The sequence below is a fragment of the Leopardus geoffroyi genome, chromosome A1 (assembly GCF_018350155.1).
Source record: "Leopardus geoffroyi isolate Oge1 chromosome A1, O.geoffroyi_Oge1_pat1.0, whole genome shotgun sequence".
Classification (NCBI taxonomy): domain Eukaryota; kingdom Metazoa; phylum Chordata; class Mammalia; order Carnivora; family Felidae; genus Leopardus; species Leopardus geoffroyi.
Genome location: NC_059326.1, coordinates 217,872,304 through 217,897,797, shown reverse-complemented (window position 1 = coordinate 217,897,797; position 25,494 = coordinate 217,872,304). Strand labels below are relative to the sequence as shown.

At 33.8% G+C, this 25,494-nt stretch overlaps 1 protein-coding gene across 2 annotated transcripts in view; it reads right to left on the bottom strand.

Annotated features, from left to right (window-relative positions):
• Nucleotides 1–1,873: 1,873 nt before the first annotated feature.
• CDH9 (cadherin 9) overlaps nucleotides 1,874–25,494 on the bottom strand; it is a 135,143-nt gene continuing 111,522 nt past the window's right edge. The window contains exons 7-12 of one of the 2 annotated variants that reach the window (XM_045441311.1): nucleotides 24,996–25,249; nucleotides 13,471–13,607; nucleotides 12,900–13,021; nucleotides 8,048–8,165; nucleotides 7,699–7,950; nucleotides 1,874–2,900 (exon numbers count right to left, since the gene is read on the bottom strand). In XM_045441311.1, the coding sequence (XP_045297267.1) occupies nucleotides 2,413–2,900; nucleotides 7,699–7,950; nucleotides 8,048–8,165; nucleotides 12,900–13,021; nucleotides 13,471–13,607; nucleotides 24,996–25,249 (1,371 nt within the window). In that variant the 3' untranslated portion in view covers nucleotides 1,874–2,412. Of the gene's footprint in view, nucleotides 2,901–7,698; nucleotides 7,951–8,047; nucleotides 8,166–12,899; nucleotides 13,022–13,434; nucleotides 13,608–24,995; nucleotides 25,250–25,494 lie in introns of those variants that run through there. The other variant, XM_045441314.1, reaches the window with a different exon arrangement.

Here is a 25,494-nt window from a genome sequence, read left to right as displayed (position 1 = left end):
ATATTTCATGAAACTGGTAATTTCTTTGACCAAATAGGACTCCTTGATTGATAGCAAAAACAATCATATACTTATTAAGTATGAAATCTATTAGCTCTGTCCTCACAAAGACATCAGTATATCAGTCATTGTGAGATCCAGGAGAGGGAGAACTCAAACCAGTTTTATTAAAGTGCTGAAAAATTGTAATCAAATGAATATTTCTTCATAATCAAGCTTAAAATTTTAATGTGTCTTATTCTATGTGGTATTAATATGATTTCCTCATTGCAGTTGTAGGTTTACAACTTACAGGTTGCTTGGTTTGTTGTGATGTGCTTAGTATTTGAAGTGTGGTAAACCCAGGCATGCAACGTAACTACCAATTCCCCTTTTCTGACTCAACATGATTTTTTTTTTCATTTCTATACAGCTGTTACACGTACAGTCATTATAGCCTCTTCTTAATTTGTTTACTTCTTGACACTTATTCTAGTTATTATAGAATAAAGTGATAAGAAGTTTAATAGATATCTAATTCATTTTTGCTGACTGCTTTAAGCCACTCAACGTTATCCTCCTCAAATATTTGTCTGATTCATGCTGGAATAGCTCTAGCAATGGGAAAACTTAATTACTTTCTAAAGTAAAAAAAAAAAAAAAAACAACTTTCTAAATGAAACCTAAAACTTAAAAACTTTCTGTTTTCTGGAAAATTCCAATGATTAGAAAAATTTCAAATTTTTCTTAAGTGCAAAGTATATTTTATTTTCTCAGCATCAATTTAAATCTTTAATATGTGTCAGCTACTGGGGCTAAAGTTCTTGAATGGTCTTTGAAAATTTTATAACATGGTAATGGAATACACAAATTTGTCTATAATTGGTATTTGCTATTTAAAAAGGCTTGGTAACAGACTAGTCAGTGTTAAATTTCTAAATAAATTCCACATTAAGAATGACCCTGGGTATGATATTTACTCCTTAAAGGATGAATAATAAAAGAGAAAGCAAAAGATAATTCATGGCACAGGAAATGAATAGTATACAATCTCCTTGTGAAGTTTCCATATTTTAGTTTAGGTTTTATTCTCCAGATTAAACTGAGGCAGGTTTTCTGCATAGCAGTCTCAGAGATTTGCTAATGATTATTATGCACAATTCTGCCACTCTCTTCCTCTTTCTCATGTCTTAAAGGGTCCAAATTCTGTCCAAAAACAGATTTTTTTTTTTACAATCCCAATCATTAGTAAAACCACACATTCCCTAATTTTTTTTTAATCTTCAGCCTACATGTCACCAGTTATTTCAAGATTTCCTCAAATACAGTGACTTTGAATCTACACAATAAAGTTTTCAATTAAAAAAAAAACCCTCTAGTTTGTTGATACTCATTTTAAATGTCACCTGGTTTATATTCCATGAATTATCTGATGAGGAGAACAAAATCAGAACTATTCCTTTTCATTCTGAAAACTTCTGTTGAAGGAGAAAGAGTGATTTACATTTTTTCCCCTGATACACATAACATTTCTTACACATACTTCATATAGTCTCAAATAAAATTCACTGGCTGATTCTATAGAAAAAATTATATAAAAACCATAATCATTCACAAGTATATTTATAATAGTTTATATTTCAAAGGTCTCATATCCTATTGATGGGTAGATATCAGTGGTTTAATAAGCATTTTTCCATATTCAAGTGGCAGAAACAAAAAATCATATCTTATACTAAAGCTCTTTTATAGTCTTGCTACATTCTAGTTCCAAATCACATGCAGTAACTTAGCTGTTTTTTCCCTGAGTAAATTATGTTTTGTCTATAAAGATGTAAAAAATTTCTGTTATCAGTGAGATCAGAACTGCTTCTAGGAAGTAAATAAAATGATATTTATTTTTATAAATACTAGTTTATTTCATAAAAATACAAAAATATAAATATACATTTATAAAAATATGAATGAATTAACACAAAGACATTCTTCAACTAAATAAATATGGCAGTAATAGTCATTCCTATTTCTTTAGGGATATATTTTCATATTAATTTACAAAGCAGTTGCACAATGTTTAATAGTAAAGGTGACTATAAGTCAGTTAAGAAAACATTTATAAAGTCTTTATATTTAAGGAAAGGCACAAAAAGCCTTTTATGTAATTTGTATTGATTATTGATGTGATATACTTTCGTTCAGAGATTGCTAGGCAAAGAGAGTGAACTGGTTATTATTACTTTTTTAAAAATCTATTATCATTCATATTCATTCACAGAAACTTACTGATTAAGCAAACCCTTACTAAGACAACACCTACGTATTGTTTGTAATTTCAATTTTTAAAAAATTTCCTCCAAGGAAGAGAATGCAGGCCACTCAATCTAGTAACAAGAAGCGTACTTCCACTAACATGGATCAAGTCATACGATACTCTTAATCTCGGTCACTGTCATCACCCCCATACATATCAGCAAGCTTTTTAAAACGAGGTCCCCAGTCGCTAAGGTAATCATAATCTTGGTTACAATCTGCTGTGAGAGACTCCAAAGAACTGAGTGAATCGGCTATGGAATCATTGCCTTCGTAGGCGTATGTTGCCAGTGAATCATAAGGTGGTGCACTTGGGTCTGAGTCATTTTCTTTCAATCTTCGATGGATAAAATCTTGTACATCAATATTTTCCCACAGAGGCACAGTCCTCCTTATCTGAAAAATAGTTTCAGGCATTACATCTCTTCTAAGTTTACTGTCTTCTCTTGCTTCTGGATTCCTTAAGGTGCCAATGTCAAAAGCTTGGGTATCTTCTTCCCCACCACCTTCATCATTATAGGTCACAATGTTGTCACGGACATCGTCTTTTGAAATTATCAGAGGTTCCTTTTTTCTCTGCCTCTTCAGTGCAGCAAACAGCACGACTAAAACTATGAATAATAACAACAACAATAACAACAACAAAGAGAAAATAGTGAAAGTCCATGATTCAGGTTTAAATTAAATATAGCACCCTTTGGAACAACAACAACAACAAAGAGAAAATAGTGAGATTCCATGGTTCAGGTTTAAATTAAATATAGCACATTTTGGAAAGGGAAGTTTGTGTGGTATGAGAGATGCTAAGATTTGTTTGGATAAAAAGTGACTATCCTACACAAATACACAGTGCCTTGGGCCAATGAGTAAATGTCCTGTATTGATAAAAGAACAGATATTACAGTCCATTTATTTACTTTCAAGAGTCACTCTCCTGTAGAGCTCTGGCATTGAAAAGTCCTTATTCAGTTATGGCTAATTCATTTAGCCAGCTGTTAATTATGTGATATCTCATTCCTTCCAACAGCAAACTTGCTTAAAAATACTAAAATTCTAAAGCTACACTCATTATTAGCCCAAGATAAATTGAGCAATAATTTAATAGTTTCTTAATGACTCAATATATGCAAAACATCACTCATATACATGCATATATACATAAAAGTGCAATATATGTGTGTATATAATATATACAAAAATATATATGTGCTACTGATCTAATCCTTCTAATAGCTCTTATCTATTTAAATTCCTTTTTGGACCTGGTTTTGAAAGCCTACCTAAAATCTGAGCCATCACTCTATAAGCTCTGATATGGAATTCAAATTCTTACTTATCTTTAACCTGTACTCATCTTACAAGATAGTTCAGATTAAAGATAGTTCAGACTAATTATCTTGTTATTGAGGATTTCCTTGACTTATAGAAGTACATTGGAACTTTCTGGCTGACCTGTTATTTGTAATCCCTCTATTTGCTGTATCGTTTTATTTTTTATATACTTGTGTTATCAAATTAATTGTGAACTCCCCACATGAAATATACTTTCTTATTTTTGTTATGTTACTAAAATGTAACATATGCATATATGTGACAATAAATGTCTGTATGCAAAATAAATACATTTTGCAATTTAAAAATACATTTAAAAGTAAGAAAAAATACATAATTTCAAAATATAAATTTTTCATTGAAAATGGAACAAGTTCCTAATTTTGTATATAAGAAAAGTTAAAAATTAAATAAAGATAAACTTTCCCAAAACACACTTAGACATTGCATGAGAGAAATAAAAAACGCTTTTCCTTAATTTAGGCAGCTAAATGTTTTGCTAATACTATTTAGGTTTTATTAAAAAACAAGAACATGTTGGCTCAAAAATCTATCATTTCTTTTCTTGATTTTTGTATTGAAATCACACAAAGCAAACTCATTTACATTGAAACCACACTTCACCATGGCCCTTGAGTTTCTTGTAACTCCATTAAAGTCTGCCCAATGCTATTGTCATATCAGCCAAAACACTTTCCTTAGCTCCTAATAATTGGTAGAAAGAATAAAAAAAATCATTAGTAACATCTTCAGTTAACCTCCATAGAATAGGCTCCAGGTGCTGAGCTATATTCAGAATCATCTTAGAGACAATAAAACAAAAAAACTATTCAATAAAAATGAGACATATCTCTATTTCCCCTCTTAAAGGATGAACATAAGTTAATTAACTCAGCATAGATCTGAAATCCACCAATCTAGTGAATCATGAAGTAGAAAAAAGGTTTTTTTTATAAATTTAATATTGAATTAATTTATAAATTCTCTACTTTCCTCAAAATTTTTATAAACTCTGACTATAAAATAAGAACAACATAGTCAAATTATATTAAGGGTTCTTAGCTAATATAATATTTATTAACTCCCACAAATGGACCTTGGAACCTGTTCTGTTTTTTCTCCTTTGTTGGGTCACAATTACCTGCTTCATTTCCCTAGACTGAGGTTATGTGGATGGAATTTAGAAAGGTAAAGATAATGAATAGAAAAAAGTATATCATTATTTTTATTAATCTATTACTGGAATTTAGTATTTCTAGTATGAATATCTGAATATACAAGTACTGTAGTGATAGTAACAGTATGTGTGACTATTAAACCAACAAAATCATAGATATTTTATATTGCATTTTAGTTATGATATATCTTAAATAATCATTAGACTTGCACTAGAATAAGGCACATATGACAATAATTAAACACATTTTGCTTTTGTTTCTTATTTAATTTGGATAAACATATTTCCTTTTTTTATATATCATATTATTATTAATTTATTATTCTAAATAGTTCCCATAGTTTGATTCCCAAGGTGTCTAAGGAACTAAAACAGTTAAAAAGTCCTGCATCAGGTTTTAATCCTCGACTTTGCCTTGTAACATAGACAAACTCTAAGAACTATATTTCTTCAAACTGTAAAGGTAGGTCTGAGATATTATTGTCCATGCTATATCACTGTCTTGCAAAGAGGCAACTCTTCTAACTATAGAAATTTAGTAACTGTGTGCAAACAACAGGTGTTGGTGAAGATGTGGAGAAAAAGGAACTCTCTTGCACTGTTGGTGGTAATGCAATCTGGTGCAGCCACTCTGGAAAACAGTATGGAGGTTTCTCCAAAAGTTTAAAATAGAAGTACCCTATGATTCAGCAATTGCACTACCAGATATTTACCCAAAGAATACAAATATACTAATTCATTACCTACAATAGCCAAATCATGGAAATAGCCCAAGTGTACATCCACAGATGAATGGATAATATATATATATATATATATATATATATATATATATATACACACACACACACACACACATATATATATATATATATATATATATATTATCCATTCATCTGTGGATATATATACATATATATATATATATGTATATATATCTCCACACACACAATGAATATTACTCAGACATAAAAAAGAATGAAATCTTGCCACTTGCAACAATGTGGACAGAGCTAAAGAGTATTATGCTAAGTGAAATAAGTCAGAGAAAGACAAATACCCTATGATTTCACTCATATGTGGAATCAACATGGGAAAAAAGAGAGGCATAAAACAGACTGTTAACTATAGGGAACAACCTGAGGATTACTGGAGGGGAACTGTGTTTGGGGGGGGGATGGGTTAAATGGGTGATGGGGATTAAGGAGTGCACTTGTGATGAGCACAGTGTGTTGTATGGAAGTGTTGATATTGTACACCTGAAATTAAAACTACATTGTACATTAACTAAATGGAATTCAAACAAAAACTTTTTAAAAAGGTGAAATCACAGCAAAAATGTTTTAGGAACTTTGATAATGAAACCTTCTGAATTAGAAACAATTTTAACTAAAATAATAGAAAATCCCTCCATCTTTATGCAATCGGTTGGGAAGGTGGAAAACAAGAAATGTGTGCCTTCTATATTGTATAAGGCAGGAAGGTGGCTGAGTTCTCAAAATAAAGAAACAGTCTTGTAGGCTTTCTGCTTAGAAAAAACTGTTAAACAATTTAGTGTCATAAGACATAGTAGGTAAGCTTATTAGGGGGCGCTTTTGTTTCCTCATGTATGCATGTGTGTTTGTGTGTGTATTATCTTAATATAGAAATTTAAAAGTCAAATTTAAAATATGCATATTTCCATGTTTCCTAAATTAGGAAAGTAGAGCTATATGACCAAATAAAACAATATAATATCAGTAGCACTTAGCTGAAAGGTAAGCCAAAATTGATACTTCATGGGGATACAAAAATATTTTACAGAAGAGCTGAAATTTCTAGCAGCAGTTCTGAGATGTGGACTGGTGTTGGTGTATGTATGTTCTAAAGCACCCTGAAAAAATGTTTTTCTAAATAGTTGGATCATTTGAACTGAGACAAATGTTTTCCCCTCACTTTTATCAATCCCCCACTGAAGTCACATAAGGATATCTGGCCAGAGGGATTTCATCCAGATTGCTTGAAAGGATTTGCGGTGAAAAGGAGCCAGCACATATGAGCATTGGAACATAAATTTGGCTGGCTCTCATGCCCTAAGCATAAGCATTTTGGATGAATATTTGATGGAAACAATTTTGGGGGGAATGTTTTACAGTGGAACAACTGTTTAATTGAATTAAATCGTTGTCCTGTTAGGGCATGCTCAAATCAAACATTTGCTATAGCAAGCATGACTTTATTTAGAAAATACTGCAGGACTACGTAGACAACAACGCCATACTGATATTTTTAAAAATGAACTTAAACCTTTAATTTGCACCTATGTTCAAATTGTATCAATAAAATGCTCATCTTATATTGACAATTTAAATGCATTTGCCAACTAGGTGTCTAATATACATAACTTGGTATGTGTTAGCTATATTATTTGTAAAGGTAGTCTTTGACTTTGATAATAATGGTTTAGAAGGAGAATTCTGAAATAGACTAATATATTGAATGCTATTTAAAACACTTTCTAAATGACTGAATTTATGTAAGTTACTTAGTCTTCCTTGAGAAGAACCAGAGTATCCATCTTATGGAGTTGATACAAAAAGTAAATCAGTTGTAAAAGTAAATGTCCTGAGAACAGTGACCATGATTAGCTAGTACTAAACAGTATAATACAAAATAGATTTTAAAATGTGTGTGTATACATGCATATGGCATGAGCTGTTAGCTCTGTTTTTCATCTCTAGAAAGCTAGTCCTATCCTCAGAGACAACTAGATTTTTCTTCAAATCGAAAGAACAATTTCAACAAAGAGTTAAAAATGTCAATCTTTCACTCTAGAGAAGTGTGCTTTTCAGTAGCCCCATCACTGAACAGTGCAGGAGAGACTTATTTGAGTCAAATGAACATTCAGAGGCAGAGCTTACCAAGGAGTATGATGATGCAGAGAAGGATGGCGATCAGAGCCCCTGTGCTGAGACCCGCCGAGAGGACCAAGGCCTCTGCATTGCAGGACTGCATGTTTCCTTGACTATCACAAGCGCACACACGGATAGTGAGTGTGCCGGTGCTGCTTTGAATTGGATAATCATTGTCAAATATTAAAATCGGTAGTAGATACGTGCTCATTTTGTTGCGGCTATACCCATCTTTTCGAGTCATGATTCCTGCTGTATTATCTAAAAAAAGAAAAAAAAAGTGGGGGAAACAATTCAGTCCAGTCTTTAATTTTAGAATATAAGGCCTTATAATTTTACTTTTAAAAATATTCTATACCTTTATTATCTACAATGGTGAAGTTCGGATTGAGAGGAAATTCTGGCACTGGTTCAAAGAAAAATTTGTGGCCTCGGGGAGGATCATCTCTGTCCATGACACTGACAGTCTGAATCAGCTGAAACCAAGTCAATAAATGAAATAAAGCACAACAAAAAGCAACGCATGTTGTTTTTATAGGACATTTTAAATCAGTGTTTGGGTTTTGAAAATATCACTGACATTAAAGAAATAAAAAGAGCCCATTTTCAGAAATTATGGCAAAGCTTTTTATGGTTCTGTATAATATAACAATTAGTTAAGGATAAAAAAATGTCCATCAAGTATTACTGTGCAAGGTATCTCTATGAATTATTGTCCGATTCCCAGCCGCTGCAATATCCAACCTTAAAGAAAAATTCAATCACTCCCAACATCTCTTCTTTTAACATTGTTAGAATGTCCCAGTGTGTTTTAATAATAATTGGTTACCAATCTGTTGCCTCCACTAAATAACGATTGTCTCAAAGGCAGAGAACATAACAGATGCACTTTTCAAAAACAAAAGTGCTTAGCACAGCCACTCTTACAGATCAAGGACACTATGAATATAGTTTTGAAACAATGAGTAATATGCCACATGATACCAGAAAGCAAAAGATTTTAAAGCTAGGGGGCACCATAACTACAATCACATTGCATAGTTTATTCAACTTATTTGTTTTTCTTTCAGTGGTATTTGCAAAGCTTAGAAAGAGATACAAATAAATGTTTTTAAAGTTTCATAAAATCAGTGTTGACGTTGAGAAATTATGACACCTCTTAGCTGTGCTTGCTGTAAGTTACAGGTATGCCCTTGTGTGAAGACGAAGCTGCAAATTACAGGTCCCACAAAATATTCTATTGAACATTTTACAATGGAAAAAGCACCGAGCTACATAGCGGGTGCCTGTTTTCCTAGTCCTGGGTCTGCCATCCGTGTGGCTTGAAATCATAGCCACTTAATTACTCTTACTTTCAAATTTCTTTTCCACAAAAAGAGTTGCGCCACTCACTTAGAGGCATAGTAGTCCGACTTCTGTGATGAACAACTGTTGGAATTTCATAGTAGTTTGGCATATCCACAGTTTTTGTTACTGTGAACCTTCTGTAGCCATACTAACCTGATGACTCACTAGTCAATGTGTTTTCCTCTTTTAATACTAACTAGGATTTCATTCATTTTATTGACAGAGTGGCATGTGACCTTACACTTCTTTATATAATTCTTCCGTATGTGTACAATTATTAAGAGAAATTTAATGCACATTTTATCCTTAGAAGATTGGGTCATGACATAGAAAAAAATACTTTTAAGACTTCAGCACTTTTGCTTAACCTCCTGTTCCATATTGGCAATGGTATATCCAATATTTAGCAATATTTTATTTTATTTTATTTTATTTTATTTTATTTTATTTTTTAACGTTTATTTATTGTTGAGAGACAGAGACAGAGCATGAGCATGGGAGGGGCAAACAGAGGAGGAAACACAGAATCCAAAGCATGCTCCAGGCTCTGAGCTGTCAGCACAGAGCCCGACGTGGGACTTGAACCCACAAACCGCGAGATCATGACCTGAGTCAAAGTTGGCGCTTAACGGACTGAGCCACCCAGGCGCCCCATGATATTTAGCAATATTTTAAATCATAAACAATGTAGGTCCTCTGGTTATACGGCAGAGTTCTTGAAGTGATTAGATCAGCCATTGTTTAAGCATATTTTAACAGAGAATACATATCTGTAGCTTAAAATACATTTTTAACCTTGTTACCTTTAACAAGCAAATTGTTATGTGTCAAGTATAGAAACAAGGACAGAAATTTGAATACTAACAGTATCTATTAAAATAATTTTTAGTTCGGGGAGCCTGGGTGGCGCAGTCGGTTAAGCGTCCGACTTCAGCCAGGTCACGATCTCGCGGTCTGTGAGTTCGAGCCCCGTGTCGGGCTCTGGGCTGATGGCTCAGAGCCTGGAGCCTGTTTCCGATTCTGTGTCTCCCTCTCTCTCTGCCCCTCCCCCGTTCATGCTCTGTCTCTCTCTGTCCCAAAAATAAATAAACGTTGAAAAAAAAATAATTTTTAGTTCAGATCAATTATTTTTATCAAATATTAATTTGTAATACATATCAATTACTCACATGAAAAGCATATTAATAGACAAATGAGTAAAGAATATCTATACACTGTTGTCAATTGACTTCTTTCTCTACAAGACATATGTTCAAATCCTAATTTCCAGTACCTGTGAATGTGATCTTATTTGGAAACAGGCTCTCGTAGATGCAATCAAGTTAAGATGAAACCGTGGTGGATTAGTGTGGACCCTAATCCAATGACCGGATTTTTCCCATAAGAAGAGGGAAATAGGGATACAGATAGAATGTCACGGGACAGTGTATGCAGAGATTGGAGTAATTCTTATAAACCAAGGGATGCCAATGGTTTCTGGCACTCACAGGGACTAGGAAATGGCAAGAAAGAGTCTACTCCTAGAGTTTATAGAGAGGGGATGGCCTGCTGACACGTTGATTCCAGACTTTATTCTCCAGAACTGTGTGAGAGCGGATTTCTGTTTTAAGCTTTCTAGTTTGTGGTAATCTCTCATGGTAGCCTTAGGAAACTAATAATAATTTTGGGAGGATCCGTGTTAAAATTATTATGAGATACTATTTTTCGGTAGACATTTTAAAATCTAGTGTTGCCCAATAAATAAGCAGTCATCCACTAGATATATGACATATTTAGGCAACTATTTGGAGGCATTGATGAACATTTACATATCAAATTTATTCCTACTTTGAAGGTTGTATCAAAGGAAAAGAATATCAGGTAGTATATAAATATAAATGTACTGTAATGCTCATTATAGTGCTGTCTGCTGAGTAATATTTTGTTTGTAAACCAAATTTCCATTTTAAGTGGGTAGTTGAATAAACTAATGAATGTATAGCTATGCTGTAAAAATTCAGCATCGTTTTAAAAATAATCATTTGAGGGGCGCCTGGGTGGCGCAGTCGGTTAAGCGTCCGACTTCAGCCAGGTCATGATCTCGCGGTCTGTGAGTTCGAGCCCCGCGTCAGGCTCTGGGCTGATGGCTCAGAGCCTGGAGCCTGTTTCCGATTCTGTGTCTCCCTCTCTCTCTGCCCCTCCCCCGTTCATGCTCTGTCTCTCTCTGTCCCCCCCAAAAAATAAATAAACGTTGAAAAAAAAAATAATAATCATTTGCTAAACTGAGTGTATGTCCATTACATGTTGCAAAGTGAAAAAAGAAAAACAATTTTTAATCCAGATAACTATGTCATGATGCTTTTTTGGCAAGTAAGAATAAGAATAATAATACCCCAATTCTATCTTTTGTGTATGCAAGTGGAATATGGTACATATCTCTGTCTTAGTCTACCTGCTTGGGCTGCCGTAAAAATTATGCAGCCTGGATGGCTTCAATGGCAGAAATTTATTTTTCTCACAGTTTTGGAGACTGGAAGTCTGAGATCGAGGTCTGTGAGAGCTTTCTTTCGGGCTTGCAGACAGCTGCCTTCTTGCTACATCCTTACAATGCCTTCCCTTTAAGTGTATGCATAAAAAGAGAGAGAGGGAGAGTGATCTATCTGTTGTCTCTTCCTTAAAGGACACTAATCCTTTCAGATCATAGCCCTAACCTTATGATCTCCTTTAACTTTATTTGCTTCCTTACAAGCTCTATCTCCATACTGGGGGTTAGGGTTTCAAATGAACATTTGGCCCATTGCAATCTCTATTGGAATAAAAAGAAGACTGTATTTCACTTTTATTTTCTGTGTTTAAAAAAACACGATGGAGGGGTGCCTGGGTGTCTAAGTTGGTTGGGCGTCCGATTTCCGCTCAGGTCATGATCTCATAGATCATGAGTTCGAGCCCCGAGTTGGGCTCTGTGCTTACAGCTCAGAGCCTGGAGCCTGCTTCAGATTCTGTGTCTCCCATTCTCTCTGCCCCTCCCCTGCTCACACTCTGTCTGTCTCTCTCCTTCAAAAATAAATAAATATTAAAAAATAAATAAAATAAAATAAAAAACATGATGAATTATATATGATTCTTAACACCCACCCACTTTTTCCTTAAAAAATCTTAATAACTTGTTAAAATTTCCTTCAATGAAATTTGTGCAGTTACTATCATTTGTAAAATACTATATTAGTGTCAAAAATGAACATATTCTGCAGTTGCTTAAAGTTACTTTAGAGATATCTTATATATGAGGGGACTTTGCAAGAGGACTTTGTAACTTTTGTACAAACAATCTCTTTTTATCTCAAGAAGATTAAAGTTGAAAAATCACAAAGTATAATTATCAACCAAAATGTCTTGCCTGAGAGATTAAAAGAGGAAAATGTAATGAACAAGGTAATTATTTTGATTCCCTTTATACTAACACAGAACAATTTCATGTTCATACTTCATGTGTTATTTAGTAATGTATTTCCATTCTATTCTTGAATATAACTCAGTTTCAGCATAATTATGAATCCAGGTAGAAACTATTTCTTATAGATAGATAGATAGATAGATAGATAGAACTATATGTATAGATATTTATTATACACCAGTATATAAATTAAAGCATATATTACAACTTTTTCTATTATATCATGGGTTCCATAATAGAAACCACTTCAAAAGTTACCTTTTTAGATCACTGTGAATGTTCTGGTAAGGGGAGATAAACAGGTGACAAAGAGGAATGGCAATAATTTGCATGAAAAAAAAAAAAAGATTTGTTCAAATGAATGAATATAATGGTATCTGCCTTTGGACACAGGAAAAAACAAATTTAAGTTTATAATGGTTTTATTTACCTGCCCAGGCTTTGCATTTTCACAAACAAATGTTTCATAGTACATGGCAAATTCCGGAGCATGGTCGTTTATATCTAGAATTCTGATGAAGACAGGGATGTGGCTACTTTGTTTTGAGTTATCTGCAACAAGAACATGTGTAAGACTTCAGTCTCATTTACAGAGAAGTAGTGACACCACTCTCCCCATTTGTAACTTAGCAACAGATCATTTATGTGGTATTCACTTTCTCAATTGGATTGCTGATGAATATCTCAGCTTGCTTACATGGTCCAGAAGGAAAGCATGATTCAAAAGAGGAGAATATGATTGAGAATGAAGTATTATTATTTGTAAGGCATAATTTTCTTAGATTACTTATTTTTATGAGGTTAGATTATATTTCCATCCTACAGTAAGCTATAAGAGAAAATTAAATTTAAAAAGTGGATATTTGATAATCATTAAATAATATAATATCCAACACATGCTCAGGCTGCTAACGATAAAATTATTTCACTCAAGAAATAGAGTCTACTTATTGCTGTTATTTTACCACTTCAGTGTTCAGATGGATGTATTTCCCACTCACTTATTTCTGTGGCTGTAATGGTGATGTTGTGCCAAGGAGATGATTCCCGGTCCAGGGGTTTCAAAGTGTAAATAGAGCCATTTTCGGAGTGAATACTAAAAATCCGGTCCATATCAGTATGCCGATCAATGGAGTATCTGGCAGAAAAGAGATTCATGAATCTAGGCATTATTTTAAGATTATTAGTTCATCTACTATTTCTTAAAAGTGATAGGCAATTCAAACAATGTTCTCATAAAGTCATGACAGTAAAATGCTAATAACTTTCTTGAATTTTTATTTAATGTAACTGTCACTTAGACGATTTGATATGTTTGGCCTTTTCCATCATTACTATTCTACGATTGTGTGACTTTAGAGTTATTATTTATACTCAGGAATACTTGCAGCAGCCTTTGAGTGAGTTTTTAATTGTCACTTGATTTACTTATCCTATCATAGACCTATTGCAGTGCTTGAGACATATTAAGTAGTCATATTAAATTTGATGGAGTCAGTTGCATAGATAAATTGAAATTATGTTAAAAAGAAACATAAGAACTTGTCCACAGAGTCCTTATGGCTATAAGTGAATAGAGAAACTGTTGTAAAATACTTTGCTCTTGAATGGCTCTCTTTTAGGGAACATATCAGCTGAATCAAAGGTCATCCTCCAATCTATTCCTCTGACCTATTCCAGATAAAAATGAAATGACATATTACACAGAGTTCCATGACTCTTTCTCATCAGGGTTGGATATGGACACTCTATGATTGGCAAAATAATGCCTCCTCATGTCCCCCAAAGGATGCCTACTTCTTAATCCCTGAAACCTATGGATATGTTACTTTACATGGTAAAAGTAACTTTGCAAATGTGATTAAGGTTAAAGTCATTGAGAAGGAAGACTATTCTTAATTACCTAGATAGGCCTAAATGAATCATGCAAACCATTTAAAGTGGATGAAGAAGGCAGAGATGTGCTCTAGAGAGATGAGACAGGAGGAAAAAAAAAAAGAGATTTAAAGTATGGAAAGGAATTGATCTCTTATTGCTGGCTTTGAGGATTGCAGGAAGGGGTATCATGCCAAAGGATGCAGGCCACCTCTAGAAACTCAGAATGAACCTTCAGCTGAAAGACAGCAAGAAAATAAGAATTACAGTCCTGCAACTGCAAGGAACTGAAATCTACTAATAACCTAAATGAGGAAGGAAACGATTGCTCTCCTACCGTGTCCAGACAGGAATATGGCCCTGTCCACAGTAACATCTTTAGCCCAGTGAGATTCATCCCAGATCTCGAACCCATAAAACTTTAAGATAATAAATTTAAGTTACTTTAGGCACTAAGTTTATGGTAATTTGCTATGGCAGCAATAGAAGGCTGTAATGTAATCATAAGAAAGATCTTTTAAAAAGCTAGCTTATAATAAAATACCTTAGGTCAGGCCATGTTAGGCTGTACTAACACATCTCTTTGAGATTTCTGCTGCTGAGTATCTAATTAAGCCATATAGGAAAATAAGTGTTTCTCAAACATTAACGTTCATATGAATTACATTGGGATTTATTTATTTATTTATTTATTTTTAATTATTTAAAAAATTTGTTTTTAACGTTTATTCATTTTTGAGAGACAGAGAGTGACAGAGCATGAGTGGGGGAGGAGCAGAGAGAGAGAGGGAGACACAGGATCTGAAGCAGGCTCCAGGCTCTGAGCTGTCAGCACAGAGCCCAGCACAGGGCTCGAACCCATGAACCAGGAAATCATGACCTGAACCAAAGTCGGATGCTTAACTGAGTCACCCAGGCACCCCTACATTGGGATCTTTTTAAAAACGGATTCTGATTCAGTAGGTCAGGTGTTGGAGCTGGGATTTTGTATTTCTAACAAACATCTTAGGTCAATCCCATGTTACAAGACAAGACTTAATATTAGTAGCTATATACCATGGGATAAACTGTTCAGAATAAAGATGGAAAAAGGAAGAAAATGACAGACAACAAAGAAACTAATCAACATCTGGTGTAGTTCTCATTTTTCTAAATATCTTATTAAAGTCACTTAACAAATGAACTCCTTTTTGATCTGGTGAATTTGGAAATTGCAGCTCCCATTATAAATCTGTAATATATTCACTATCAAACATTGACTTTCATAAACATAAGTAATAGAAATTGAGCAGCCAGTGTTCCTTTTTTTTTTTTTTTTTTTTTGCTTCCAAGATTTTATTTAAATTCAAATTATTAGCATATAGTGTAATATTGGTTTCAGGAGTAGAATTTAGTGATTCATCAATTACATACAACATCCAGTGCTCATCTCAACAAGTGCTCTCCTTAATTCTCTTTGCCCATTTAGCCCAAATCCTCCTGCCTACCCCCCCTCCAGCAACCCCCAGTTTGTTCTCTACAGTTAAGTAGTTAAGAGTCTTTTATGGTTTACCACCCACACTGCTTTTATCTTATTGTTCTAAACATTGGGAAACATTTGTAATTTAAAAAATATTTGATGAAAATACATTTAGGTTTTCTATGATTTTTTTGTTTGTTTGCTTTGGTTGTTTTAAAAAAGAGCCTGTGATTTAGTCTATGGCTATAAGACCTATATTGAACTTAAAGGATCCATTCGTAAACTCAGATTTGTAAAATAATTATAATAATTTAACATCATGGGCCTTGCCTAGTTTATTTTATGCTAAATTTTATGAAATGATTGTCTTAACTGACAGATACTATTTCAAAGTAAGTATTTGAGCATGTGGGAAAAAAAATATGTATGTACTGGATTTCATCTCAAAAGTGGAATAGCTAAAAACTTTGCATGGTTGGTTTTAGATTCTTGTCTGTACCTTAGTCTCAAAATATAAAACCAGTCCAGTCACCTTCTCGCCCTTTGGAAGAGTTGTGCAGTGGGCAGTAGAGCTACATGGAAATGGTAGTATCTTCTCACTTTTTCAATAATCATAATGATAATTTTTCTACATGGTGTCATGAAAATAATTTGGGAGATTTGAAAAAAACCTTATATAATATATGGTCACTGCCTAATACTAGTGATACTTTTGATGTGGGAACTCCTAAACAGATCACTAGAACCAAGATATAAAAATCAATATATAAAATACATAATGGCGTATGCATATATCTCCTAGGAACAAAAGTTCTATCAGATTTTAACCAACAATTCAATGTCAGACAAGGATCTGAGATGACTCTTATTTTTCAAATAACTATTAATGTACTAAAATTGAGGACAACTGTCATATTAAATTTTCTCTTTTTAATCTCTATAGCTTAATACATGCCTAAAAAAAAATACAGTGTTTCCTATCTCTAGAGGTCAAGTCTCCTATAATTTAGTTCCTAACGTGGACTAGGAGAGTCATTAGAACATTTCTTAAAAAGTTCTATTTTACTTAAATAGTTACACCAAATTCTGCTCATGAATAAAACAAACCTAAAATGAACACAAAGAAAGCACAGTAAAAGAACAAAACTCAACCACATCTATGTATTGAATGGAACTCAATTTATAATATTTGCCTGAATATATATGTATTTTTTCATTGTTGGAAAAGTCAGTAGCAACCATTATCTGCTTATGGCTAAACAGACATTGGATTTCTTCTTACTGTTTGAACTGCAGATCAAAATTAAAAAAAAATCCTTTATGTTTATTATTACTTGCCCTAGAGATTAGCATGGGTGTTTCTATGATTGAGGAATAGCTAACAATTCTAACCTTATGTAAGTCCAGCTTTGACTCAACTTGGAACTTATGTGGGACTGAAATAAGTCTGGGTTTCTGACTGTTCTACGCTTAGATTCAATCTTGAAAGGAACTACTTTTCAGGTTGAGGCTTCATGATGGAGAACCACTCTGACAATTTAGAAATAGCTCAGTTTAACATGAATACTGCCAACTTCCAGGTCTATGTTTGCCCTGGTGCAAATGACGTCTCACAATTTGTCGAAACCCAGAAATATTTTTCTTTTATCCAGCAGCCAGTATTCTATTTTCAACACAGAATGGGGCATTTTTATTTACCTATTAATAATAAATACAGTGGATTACCACAGATGACCAGAAAGAACCTGATAAACACTTAACACAGAACAAAGCTATCTCTATGTTCTAGTAGACGGCCTATTAAAACAACACTATTTTATTGATCTCCTTACATTTAAGTTTGAGCAGTAAGTTTTGTTTTTTTTTTAAAAGACCACTGGTATAATTTTTTAACTGAACACCTTCTTCAACAACAGGATGTGCAGAAACAGCAAATAAGTAAAAAGCACAAGAGAACTGAGGTGTGGAAGCGAACTCTGGTTTTACTTTGTTTGCTTTTAATTTTTAATGTTCTCCCATTAAGAATCTAACACATACCAGATCCCTGCATTTTCATCTAGCACAATAAAATATGTAAAGTAAATTACAAACACCAGAACAAATCAGTGCTATGCAGAAATATGTCAAAGATAGTATTCCCTTTCCTTTCCTGAATTCCAGGTACATCTTTCCCTGACTAAGTCAATATAATTAGGTAATAAGTTTGTTCTTTTTTTTCAATCCACTGCTTTCCAGAAATGTGTTTTCTATCTATGACCTATGGAAGTTTCATTGTCCTTCAAAATGAGAATGTGGCTATATAATGCTTGAATGAATAGTTCAAATCTTTTTGTTGTTGTTGTTTTTTCAAATATTAGTGGCATTGTTTTTATTTTTTATTTTTATTTTTAAAATTTTTTAATGTTTTTTGGTTTTGAGAGACAGACAGAGACAGAGCACAAGTGGGGAAGGGCAGAGAGAGAGGGAGACAAAGAATCTGAAGCAGGCTCCAGGCTCTGATCTGTCAGCACAGAGCCTGACACAGGGTTTGAACCCACCAATCATGAGATCATGACCTGCGCCAAAGTCAGACACAACCAACTGAGCCACCTAGGCACCCACCATTATTTTTAAATAATCATAATTTGTAAATAAATAATAATTATCCTACTCTATAATAAAATCAGGCAACTATTAAGGAAACTGTTACACACACACACACACACACACACACACACACAGCACAGCTTAGGGTGGAATCATGTACATTTTCCTGAAGCAGCACTAAAAAATCATTTTTTTTCCATCAGGTTTGTTGTGTACATACTTCTCACTTTGCAGTAAAAAAGATTTCTTCTAAAATTTGTTGAACTTTAAATGTTGAGTATAAAATAGGTGTGAAATGAGACAACATGTTCTTTCAGAACCTGTAAAGCTATAATCAACCCTATAACTTGAGAAATCCGTGATTACTAATGGGGTGAAACAGAACTGACAACAGCTGCTAATTGTAATCATAATTTCATGTTGCAAGTGGCAGATGTATTTCAGAAAATATGTTTGATGAACAGATTTACTGGTGAGTGAGAAATAGTTCCTCAGATTTCCCTGGAAAATATTTGTCCATGATGCTTATCATAGCCTATTTTCTGCTCTGGGGATCAGTCATCCTTCTAAATTCTTTAAGAGCAAACAAAGAGCCACATATTACAATGTTGTCTCCTTGTTGAATTATTGCTAGTTTTTCACACTGTAATTTGATACATAAATGTTTTCTTTGCATATATCTTTATGCAAATAGGAATCAGCCTATATGTTAACAGGCTTGGCAATATTTTAGAAATACAATTGAGGATAAATTTGTTTCTTCAATACTTTTCTTCTTTTCATAATTTCTGAGATTTTATAGGTAAACCACTGTACATTGTTTCTTTCTTTATACTTGAGTTCTGTATAAAACAAATATTTTGGGGACAGATATAAACTTAAAATGTACCAGCCACTTTTATATACTATGAAGCAAGGTTGCAAGTTTATCAGTCTCTGAGCTAGAAATTTTACTGCTAAAATTGTATCCTGAGGAAATTCCAGATATAGAAAAGTATATATTTATATATACACTGAGCATATTATATATCTATATCTATGTCTATTTACATCTATGTCTAATACATATATATACAGGTTGAAAGACTGTTTGCAACTAAATTTCCATCAGCCATGTATCACCGACATGGTAGTGTGTTATTTATACAATAGAAGTTTATTGAGAAGTTTAATGGCATTATCAAATATTCACAGTTAATAAAAATACATACACCTCTATGTATTATAATGATCTCTATTACTAAAATTAGGTGATTGATAAATTAAAAGTTTCAATACTTGATAAAAATAGAATAAAATGCCACTGAAGTATCTATTGAGAAGAGAATTATACCTGTCTTCTTTGCTACAAAATTTCCTGTGTAAGAATGACTAAATATGTTGATCAAAAACATGTTTAAAATGATATTTTGAATGTCCCTTTGTAACAACTATAGAATAACAAGGGTTGGATTTGCCAGTTCCCTACATACACACACACACACACACACACACACACACACACACACAATCCACTAACACTAAATGAAATATATGAAACAATTATTTTTGAAGGATTAGACACCAGAGAACAATGACCATAATCTCAGAGAAAAGAGAAAGATATGAAATGATACATGAGACTTCCCTAGTTTGCCGCCAGGGGGAGGTTCCAGACAGTGAAACAGGAAGTGGGATCCCAGATGGAGTCTGTCAGCCCCCTCAGTTCAGGAGATAATGCTGATAGTCCATGTTGAAACCAAACTGCCTAGAATTTTAAAGATGGAGTAATTCAAGGGAGAGAGTTTCATAGATAGGGAACTACCGAAATTTGAAGAGAACGCTACTCAACTTTTCAGCGGAGTTCTGATCAGAACTCACGTGGGAACAGATAGAGTGAAGCAACAGAGGTATTCAATCACAAGGATAAGAAGGAATGAAACTGTGAACTAGCCTGTCACTGGGAAGAGTTCTAGTTTCCACCAGCCAAAGGGAAAAGTTCAAACTCAGGGGGCTTTGGAGACTACTCAGAAGGTTTTATTTGATTTTTTTTAAGTTTATTTATTTATTTTGAGAGAGAGAGAGAGAGAGAGAGAGAGAGCAAGAGGGGCACAAAGAGAGAGAGAGAATCCCAAGCAGCCTCCACACCATCAGCGCAGAGCTGGATGCAGGGCTCAAACCCTTGAACTGTGACCTGGGCCGAGATCAAGAATAGGCCACTTAACCGACTGAGCCACCCAAGTGTGCCTGAAAGGTCTTGCTTGATTTATTGGGTAAAATTAGGTCTAGAAAAAGGGCTCAAAAGCTAGGTCCAAAAAGATTAAGATGTTTCAAGTAACTTAATCACACATCTGAATGGAGCTCAAGAATATTTATGAAAATGCAAAGCTATCTAACACTAACCACAGTGAGAGCACAATGTTTGATATCCAATCAAAAATTACAGGCATACAAAAAACAAGAAAATATGACTGAAAGAAAATATGATTGAAGAAAATCCTAGCAATTGAAAACACTGAGAAATGACACTTTTAGAGGAGAAACTATAACCTGTAAAATGAAAAATATTCTAGATGGAATTAAAGCAGGTTAGATATTGGGGGAAAAAAAAAGCTTGGTAAACTTGAAGATGAAGATGAATGGGAACTATTTAAAATGACTAAGAGGGAAAAGAGAAGATTAAATAAACAGCACCAGTGCACTGTGTTACGTTTTCAAGAGACCTAGTATAATTATAATCAAATGTCCTTAAAAAGAAGAATGTAGGGCAAAAAAAATATTAAAGAGATTACAGCTGAAAACTGTTCCAAATTTGAAGAAAGGCATAAAGCTACATATTCAGGAAGCTTTATAAACTTCAAATACAAAATGAATGAAGCATACTATAGACAGGAGCATCATAATCAAACTACTTAAAAGTTGTGACACAATTTAAAAGCATCCTAAGGAACAACTGACAAGTTACAAAGAGAACAATAAAGATTAGGGCAATGCAAAAGTTTTACTGTATTGGTAGAAAAAAACAGCTTTGGCCTCTAAAGCTGTACCTAAATAAATAAAAATAAATATAAATAAAAAAATTATTTAGCACTAAAATGTACATATGAAAATAGGAACGAGTCTCAAATCAATGATCTCAGCTTCTGAATCAAGGAAATAGGCAAGAACAGCAAATGAAACTCAATGTAAGCTGAAGAAAGAATAATCAGAGGAAAAAAAAGAGAAAACAAACAATTGAAAAAATCATTTAATCACACAGGTCAGGAAAAAGACAGAAGTAGATACAAATTAACAGTATCATGGAGGACTATTATTATTAGAGGTATCAAAAAGACAATAGGAATATTATGAACAACTTTTTTTCAACTTTGATGAAACTACCAAATTCCCTCAAAGATGAAGGAAAAGGAAAACAAAGCCAAACAGGCTCATGTAAGAGTTAAGATAAACTGAAGTCTTACAACTGGTAAGGATATAGGATTTGTAGTTGTGACTCATAGAAAAAAGAGCATATCATCCTTTGCTTTTAAATTGTACTAAACATTTAGGGAAAAATAATGTCATTTCTATGCAAACTCTTCCAAAAAATTAAAAGAGGATCTTATGACTGCATTCTGTGAGACAGTTTTACCATGAGGCTAAATCCAAACAGATGTTACATGAAAACAAAACTGTAAAATAATGTCCCAATGAAAATAAGTGCTGGGGCGCCTGGGTGGCTTAGTCAGTCAAGCATTAATCTTGATTTTGGCTCAGGTCATGATCTGACAGTTCCTGAGATTGAGCCCTGCATCGGACTCTGATTCGGGATTTGTGCTGGAGTGTGCTTAAGATTCTCTCTCCCTCTCCCTCTCCCCTTCCCCTTCTAACAAAAAAGTGCGGGGCGCCTGGGTGGCTCAGTCGGTTGAGCGTCCGACTTCGGCTCAGGTCACGATCTCGCGGTCCGTGAGTTGGAGCCCGGCGTTGGGCTCTGGGCTGATGGCTCAGAGCCTGGAGCCTGCTTCCGATTCTGTGTCTCCCTCTCTCTCTGACCCTCCCCCGTTCATGCTCTGTCTCTCTCTGTCTCAAAAATAAACTTGAAAAAAAAAAATTAAAAAAAAAAAAAGTGCAAAATTATTTTTAAACTTTAGTGAATTGAATTCAACAATATATAATAACAATAGCATAATGTGGCTAAGTGACATTTATCCCAATAATGCAGAGCTTGTTCAATATATGAAAAATAAATCATATGATTTATTTAATATATATATATAATAATATGATTATTATTGAACATATGAAAAAACGCTCAACATATCCGCATAGAGATACAATTATACCCCTATTAGAATGGCTAAAGAGGCTCCCAAGTATTGGTGAGGCTATATAGAAACTGAATCCATCATAATTGCTGGTAAAAATGTAAAATTGTATAGCCACTTTAAACTGTATAGCCACTTTAAAATGTAAAATTGTATAGCCATTGTTTAACGTTAAATAATATGCTGGTTTCTTAAGCGTTAAATACATATCTGCCTGATGATCTGATCATAATTCTTCTAGGTATTTTTTCAAGAAAAGTGAAAGCATATAACTGTACAAATACCAATGCGCAAATATTTGTATATGTACTTATCAACTGATCAGTGAACAGATAAACAAAATGTGGTATTTCTGTACATTGGAATACTTTTCAGCAATTGGAGGGATCAACTACTGATGTACATAACAACATGGAAAAGTCTCAATATGGTTACGCTAAGTGAAACAAGTTAGACGAAAGAGAATAAACACTGTATGATTGCATTGGTATAAATTCAAGAAAACAGAATCCATTCTGACCTATATCAACAGAAACCCGATCGTTGTTTGCCTGGGGATCAGGGGTGGGTTTTGGGAAGTTTGGGAGGGAGGCATTAAAAAGACATGAAGAAACTTTTTGGGGTAAGATATATCTACGTTATCTTGAATTTGATGATGTTTTAATGGGTGTATGAATATACAAGAGTTTCTCAAATCATACAGATTAAAGCTGTGCAGTTTATTGTTGGTCAATAATACCTTAATACAAGTGTTCAAAAAGAAGAATGAAAAGGTTGTAATTTTCTGGGGTGTCTGGGTGGCTCAGTTGGTTAAACGTCCGACCGGCTCAGGTCATATTCTCATGGCTTGTGGGTTCGAGCCCCGTGTCGGGCTCTTTGCTGATAGCTCAGAGCCTGGAGCCTGTTTCGGATTCTGTGTCTCCCTCTCTCTCTGCCCCTCCCCTGTTCGGAATCTCTCTCTCTCTCATAAATAAACATTAAAATAATTTTCTTAAAAAGGCTGTAATTTTCTAAGCTAACATGTCTGTAGCTGGAGCTGATGAAACTCCCTACTGTGGGAAATGGGGAAAATGAAGAGAAACTAGACCAAATTCTGAGGGGCAAAATACATGTTTTGCCTTTTGCATAATTTTGTCCCTGAGGGATCTACCTTGTATAACTGAAGTCAGTCAAATTAGTCTATAAATGCAGCACATTATATTAATTATCTCTAATTAGTAAACAGGTCATTAGGAAAGCAGAGTATGACTGCTAAAGAATTGGCTATGTATTCAGATCAACTGAAGTTTGAATCCTTGGTCTGCTAACTATGTTACACTGTGTCCTTAACTCTTTGCGTCTCTATTTATTCTTCTATAAAATTTGGGTGATAAGAGTTGTACCTGCCCAATAAAGTTGTAATGAGGCTGAGCTGAGCTAATAAATATATATCTCTTCAGACTCTCTAGTTTATACCAGGTGTTCAATAAACGGTAACCATTATTTTACAGAAGAAGCGATAGGCAACATGTTTGACAGTCTCATGTCATGAATTTAATGCCACTATCAGACACTCATCTTCAGCCACCCATTGTATTCATTCATTAATTTCACAACTGTATTTACATTCCCCTTAAGAACCATATAAAGCAATCACTTAAGATTCTGGCATATTTGAAATCTTTGAAATGGTCCATACTATATTCAAACTTTGGGAAAGTATTTACGCTATACTACACAATATGATACTAATTTTAATATGTTTTATATTTGCGAGTATCATTACTTTCTTTACTAATTCTCTGTTATTAGAAAAGGTTGGCATATTGTTTTTTCCAAAAATTTTGATGCCTAGTGACTATTTTTAAAAGATGTTTCCACATTTTCAAATTATCTCTTAATAGCATTCCTAGAACAAATTTTTCTTATAATTTATTTGTTTAGGTCATTTATTATTTGAACTATGACTTCTCCAAGAGAGGCAATGAGATAAGAATCACTACAGCGGAGGATTAAAATCACAGACTCTTAGAGCCAGATGGCCTGATTCTCAAACCCAGCTTTGCCACTGACTAATTGTTGGGCAAGTTATTTAAATGTTGTGTCTTAATATTATCATCTGCAGTCAGGTATAATAATAGGATCTATCTTGCAAAATGATGAGTCAAATACAATAATATATTGAGATCACTTAGAAGTTAGTTCAACTAAGAATCGTGCTATGGAAGGATTTAGTCTTATTACTGTACTTGATCATACATAGTACCATGTTATTTTTTTCAAACAGCTTGTAAATGGATGATGATTATTTTTCTGCAAACTTAAATTATCACAAAATACTTACTTTATTAAATTGTTCATAGCATCTGGATCATATGCTGTAACCTGTCCAATGATGCTGCCCTCCTTTACATCTTCATCTACTTCTATCAAGTAATAAAGTTTACTAAACACAGGAGGCTCATCTATATCTTCTACAGATATTTTGACCACAGCTGTGTCTTTGAAAGGTCCCAGGTGTAGAAATCGTGGATCAGGGTGAGTGTTACTTGCATCCACTCTTAAAGTGTACAGCATTTTGCTTTCAAAATCTAAATTCTGGAGTTAAATAAGAAAAATTAGTATAATATAGCAGATATGACAAGGGAAGACAATATTAAATTTGAATATCCAGCTCTGTTATTGGTGCCAGGAATTGTGGTTAAAAAACTTCCTCAGTTATTGCTGCATAGGTATATCAAATAAACTAGTAATTTTTTGTTTTGTCTTACACTTATTCATAGGGGGTAACTGAATATAATGGTATGCACATTAAGACTGAATCCCACTTATTAATGCAATTC